General features: G+C 38.8%; 1 protein-coding gene across 1 annotated transcript in view; it reads right to left on the bottom strand.

Annotated features, from left to right (window-relative positions):
• Window positions 1-2,047: 2,047 nt before the first annotated feature.
• LOC115222287 (T-complex protein 1 subunit theta) overlaps window positions 2,048-6,000 on the bottom strand; it is a 28,583-nt gene continuing 24,630 nt past the window's right edge. Inside the window, exons 16-17 of the mRNA XM_029792461.2 lie at window positions 4,232-4,348; window positions 2,048-2,411 (exon numbers count right to left, since the gene is read on the bottom strand). Coding sequence (XP_029648321.1) covers window positions 2,346-2,411; window positions 4,232-4,348 — 183 coding nt within the window. The 3' untranslated portion in view covers window positions 2,048-2,345. The remainder of the gene's footprint in view (window positions 2,412-4,231; window positions 4,349-6,000) is intronic.

The raw sequence follows: 6,000 nt of genomic DNA, 5'->3' as shown, positions 1-6,000 counted from the left end.
GCTTTTTTTTTCCTAACCCATTATTACTGTTATCTTACAACCAGCTTCTATCCTGGCGCCAAGATAGTTCTTGTTTAGGTCCATATCTCACTCATTCACTACAATTCTGGGGATGCATGGTTTTTATGGTTGGATGTTCTTTTTAGTGTATTAGGTACATTTTATTGAGGGGCCATTAGAGGTAAAGGGCCCTGACCACTTCTTTTTCTTAGCTATGGACCCTATTTTACACTAATGAACCTCCATAGCCATTTGAAAATATATAAGAGAAGTTCATTTGTATCATCTATATATATATATAAAATCATTTGTCTCTGTTCCCAATGCATTCTCAAACGGCTCAACCAAATCAAATCAAATTTTACATTTAATGTGATACATCGTTTCATTTTTATACTTTTACTTTTAATTCTAACCACTACGATGTCACATTTTGTATATGACTGTATCTATCTGTGAATGTATATGTCTCACAGTGTGTTTTTCCATTATTAAATACACTACATGTATGAGGGCTGGTCAGTATCAATACCAAATTTTATTTTCATTTTGATTAAAACAATGTAACACTTCAGAGATAATCTTTCTATTGTCAACAGGACATTTTATACCACGACTACAACTACATCACATTTTGTACATGACTTGTGTATCTAGTGTGAGTGTATGAGTATGTCTTGCTGTATTTCCACATTAGGTACATTATTAAACACACACACACATATACATACGTGACAACTGACAACAACGTCACATTTTGAATACGACTGTTTATCTGTCTCTGAATGTATCAGTGTGTGTATCTTTCTACATTAGGTACGTTATTAAACATACTTATATGTATAGGGCGGCGAGCTAGCAGAAACGTTAGCACGCAGGGCGAAATGCGTAGCCGTATTTCGTCTGCTGTTACGTTCTGAGCTCAAATTCCACCGAGGTCGACTTTGCCTTTCATCTTTTCGGGGTCGATAAATTAAGTACCAGTTACGTACTGGGGTCGATGTAATCGACTTAATCCGTTTGTCTGTCCCCTCTGTGTTTCTCCCCTTGTGGGTAGTAAAGAAATATATATGTATGTGAAGGCTGGTTAGGGTGAATATGAAATTTTATTTTCATTTCGATTAAAACATTTCATAGAGATAGTCTTTCTATTGTCAACAGGACATTTCATTCCATGACATCACATTTAGTATATGACCATATATCTGCCTGTGAGTGTATGAGTATGTCTCATGGTGTATCTCTCCGCGTTAGGTACGTTATTAAACACACACTTATACAAAGCTGTCTTGATTGATGAACAACAAACTAGTAAATGTAAAAATCATTGGTGTTGGTGCCACATAAAAGGCACTGGCGATGGTGCCATGTATAAAGCACCCACAACACAGTGGAGTTGTTGGCATTTGGAAGGGCATCCAGCCATAGATACCAGGCCAAAACAGTCTATGGAACCTGGTGTAGCCCTTGGCCTGGCCTGTTCTTGTGAAGCTGTCCAACCCATGCCAGCTTGGAAAATGGATGTTAAATGATGATGATGATGAATTGGGACTGTAGAACAAAACCCTTGCCACACTGATAACATAACCCAAACAGGCGCAGGAGTGGCTGTGTGGTAAGTAGCTTGCTTACCAACCACATAGTTCCGGGTTCAGTCCCACTGCGCGGCATCTTGGGCAAGTGTCTTCTGATATAGCCCCAGGCCGACCAATGCCTTGTGAGTGGATTTGGTAGACGGAAACTGAAAGAAGCCTGTCGTATATATGTATATATATATATATGTATGTGTGTGTATGTGTTTGTCCCCTTAGCATTGCTTGACAACCGATGCTGGTGTGTTTACGTCCCCGTCACTTAGCGGTTCGGCAAAAAAGACCGATAGAATAAGTACTGGGCTTACAAAAGAATAAGTCCCGGGTCGAGTTGCTCGATTAAAGGCGGTGCTCCAGCATGGCCGCAGTCAAATGACTGAAACAAGTAAAAGAGAGAGAAAAGAGTATAGTATAGACTTGAAAATTGAAGATAGAAAAATAAACATACAAAATAATTCAAACAAATGTTTTATTTTGGTTTCCAATTACAATACACATACATTGTAGCAAAGCAGGTTTCTTTTTTGTTTTATCTTCTTCCAATCTTGTTTTAAAGGTTTTTCTCAGTATGAAACCCCCTGTGGAAAGATAATGACCTTTCCATCACATTTCTGGTATAAATGGAAATTAGAGATGGTACTTAATATGAAGCCAGTAAATATTTTTTTCTTCTTCTTTTTAAAAAAAAGGAATAAATAATGCAACCTATTATACATGATAATGAATGCTTGGTATAAATGAAAGTTAATGAGATTAATCTTCATCCCAGTCTTTGGTCTCTCGGGTCTTGGGACCACCTGCAGGTTTGGCCATAATGATCTGCAAAAGAAAAGAGGAAATGATAAATCTCTCTATATATAAACGGCAGTTTGTGTGTCTGTGTGGCTGTCAGGTTGTACCCTCACCCTGAATACGGCTTTCAACCGATTCTGATGAAACTTGGCACACACATAACCCAATGTCATAATTCAAAACTAACGTAGCGAAAACTTTGAAAAGCTCCCCCAGTTCTGAAAAAAATCGATAAATTCGACATGGGGTCGAGAATCTAAGCTTTTTATATGCAACACATTTTCTGTCGGGAGACAGCTAGGAACATCGTAAACACAGAAGTATTCGAGTGAAGAGAAGACGTTGCAACCTACACATGCGCCTTCATTCCCTAGAGGGAAAGAACTAGATTGGGATTAGTCGTTGCCTACTAGGGAGCTCTTACATACCCGGGCAACACCGGGCTATGCTGCTAGTATATTATAAAAACTGAACATATCTGAACAAGATGTTGATACTCAATAACTCTGAAGAATTGTATCATTATTTCCAAAAGCTTAATCAAAGCCAATATTCTCAAACCAGAGATGAGGTTTGTAATACTTGCAGAACCCAGTTAAATGCCTAACAAAGAATCAACAGCAACGGCCTTGGACAGTTTGTAGGAACCACTTTGGCTGAAAGACATCCAAGGCCCAGGTTGTGATGTTAGAATAGAAATTAGACTTCCATTTTCCCCCATGGCCAGAGAATGTTTTCCATGGAAGACCGGAAACGAACAATCTCACTTGCACGAGGATGATGTTCATTTACAACCATCACATTTTGACACACACACAAGCCTCTGTCAAAAAATCCCTCACAAGGCTTTGGTTAACCCGGGGCTATAATAGATTACACTTGCTCAAGATGCAGTGCAGGGGACTAAACCCAAGAACACATGGTTGAGAAACAACGCCTGCACTTAAACTTACATATTCTTTTATTATTTAATTTATTTCAGTCATTTGACTGCAGCCATACTGGAGCACCACCTTGAAGGTTTTTAGTCAACTTTGTAAGCTAGGTTACAGGGATGTAAACACACCAACATCATTTCTCAAGTGATGGTGAAGGAACAGACATAAATATATACATATATATTTTTATTCTTTTGTTTGTCATTTGACTGCAACCATGCTGGAGCACTACTTGCAGTTGTGCAAATCAACCCCAGCACTCATTCTTTGTAAGCCTAGTATTTATTGTAACAATCTCTTTGCTGAACCGCTAAGTTACAAGGACGCAAATACACCAGAGCTTCTTTCAGTTTCTGACTACCAAATCCATTCAAAAGGCTTTGGTTAGCCCAAGACTATATAGTAGAAGACACTTGCCAAAGGTGCTAAGCAGTGAGACTGAACCTGGAACCACATGGTTGGGAAGCAAGCTACTTACTACACAGCCACTCCTGTGGCTCTCTCTCTCTCTCTATATATATATATATATATATATATATATATATATATATATATATATATATATATATATATATATATTATATATATATATATATATAATATATATATAGTGTGTGTGTATATACACACACACACAACTTCTTTTAGCTTCCATCAACCAAATCCACTCACAAGGCTTTGGTCTGCCTGAGGCCATAGTAAAAGACACCTGCCCAAGGTGCCACACAGTGAGACTGAACCCGGAACTATATGGGTGGAAAGCAAGCTTCTTACCACACAGCCATGCAATGCATCTATAGCCATAACTCATCTCTAACTAATGACATCTACACATATTACAGAAAGTATAAAAAGAGCAAGAAGATACTAGCGAGGAGAAGCAACAGAACAAGAGACATATATCCCTACCTGGTCAACATTGAGCACTGTGCAAGCAGCTGTAGTGGCAAACTTCAATATCCAGAAAAATTTTGTATAAAGATCTAAAATATTTTTCTCTACTGAATCCATAACACCACCAACATCCTAAAAAATAAAATAAAAATTTTAAATAAACAGCTGAAAGACAACAACATATTAACCCTTTCCCGTTGCCAGCCTCGCCTGGCCCCGTGCCGGTAGCACGTAAAAGCACCATCCGTTTGTGTCTGCTGCCAGCCTCGCCTGGCCCCCGTGCCGGTGGCACGTAAAAACACCATCCGTTCGTGGACGTTTGCCAGCTCTGTCTGGCACCGGTGCAGGTGGCACATAAAAAGCACCCACTACACTCACGGAGTGGTTGGTGTTAGGAAGGGCATCCAGCCGTAGAAACACTGCCAAATCTGACTGGGCCCGATGAAGCCTTCCGGCTTCACAGACCCCAGTTAAACCGTCCAACCCATGCTAGCATGGAAAACGGACACTAAATGATGATGATGATTACTGTATTTATTTTGAGATGTTCTTAATTTTAAATCTAACAAAGTATTTAGTAAAATAACTTAGTTATCATTCAGCTAGTGTTACAAAGAATAAATTGTGACTAAGGTTTGGTGGAAGATTTTAATTCAAAACTTATGAAAACAAGACATTTGAACTCAGAACCAGAGCCAGTTTTGGCCGGGTTGGTAACGAAAGGGTTAACCCACAATTTGAGGAATAATTATTTATACTGAAGTTTTAAAAATTAAAATGTTCACCTTTAGCAATCACATTATTCTGTCAAAAGGCAATGCTTACTTATCGACATTGTTTTGAATTAATCATGCATTATTATTTTGAAATTTTGGTGAGGTAATTTAATTTTCAGAATTATATTGTTGAGCAGGTGTGACAGGCCAGATTTGGCAAATTCGGACGCAAAATAGGTAGAATGTTTTGGCTGGATAAAAGGGATAAAGACGCCCCTCCTCCCTAGTCATGAATGACCATAGGATTGCACCGAGAAAGTTACCCAAGGCACAAGTCCAGGCAAGGTTGTTTATGGAAGACCAGCAGTTGCCCATGGATACCAGCTGCTCCTTTCCAGGCCACTGATGTTATCCAAGGGAAAGGCAAAAGCCGATACAGTTTGGCACCTGTGACGTCGCAACTCATTTCTACAGCTGAGTGAGCCGGAGCAATAAATTGTGAAATAAATTGCTTTGCTCAAGACCACAACACAGCCTAGTCTGAGAATCATACTCTCCACCTCGCGATTGTGAGCTCAATGCTTTAACCACTGAGCCATGCGCCTTTGGCCAGATATGGCTGGTTTAAATGCCAAAGAACTGGTGGCCTCAACTTGAAGAAACAAATAACAATATCAACACAGATGTTCTCACTAGTAACCATTTTCTTAATTGAGCAACTCCAAACAAAAATCATTTGTTTATTTTCCAGATCAATTTCGATTTAAATGTTCCTTGTACAAACACCCTATTGCTTTTTTCCTGCTTTTTATTTCTTTACATACATTATTGAAAGCTTTCTTTCTCTTCTTTTTAAGTCATTATGAAGGGACTTGAAGGAGATTCGGTAATAAACCAAATCAGAATAGCATATCATTTCCAGACTAACCATCCAAGAGGGTTCAATTTCTGGAAATCATGATGCCACATACAAGCTGCTTTTTGGGGCTGTTATAACTTTACTTATCAAAGTGTTCAACAGCAATACCCATCTCCCTTATTTTCATTATCAACCCTTTAGCATTCGAG

Source organism: Octopus sinensis, linkage group LG19, assembly GCF_006345805.1.
Source record: "Octopus sinensis linkage group LG19, ASM634580v1, whole genome shotgun sequence".
NCBI lineage: Eukaryota > Metazoa > Mollusca > Cephalopoda > Octopoda > Octopodidae > Octopus > Octopus sinensis.
Note: the sequence above shows the minus strand (reverse complement) of the source record. Positions and strands in the feature narration are given on the sequence as shown.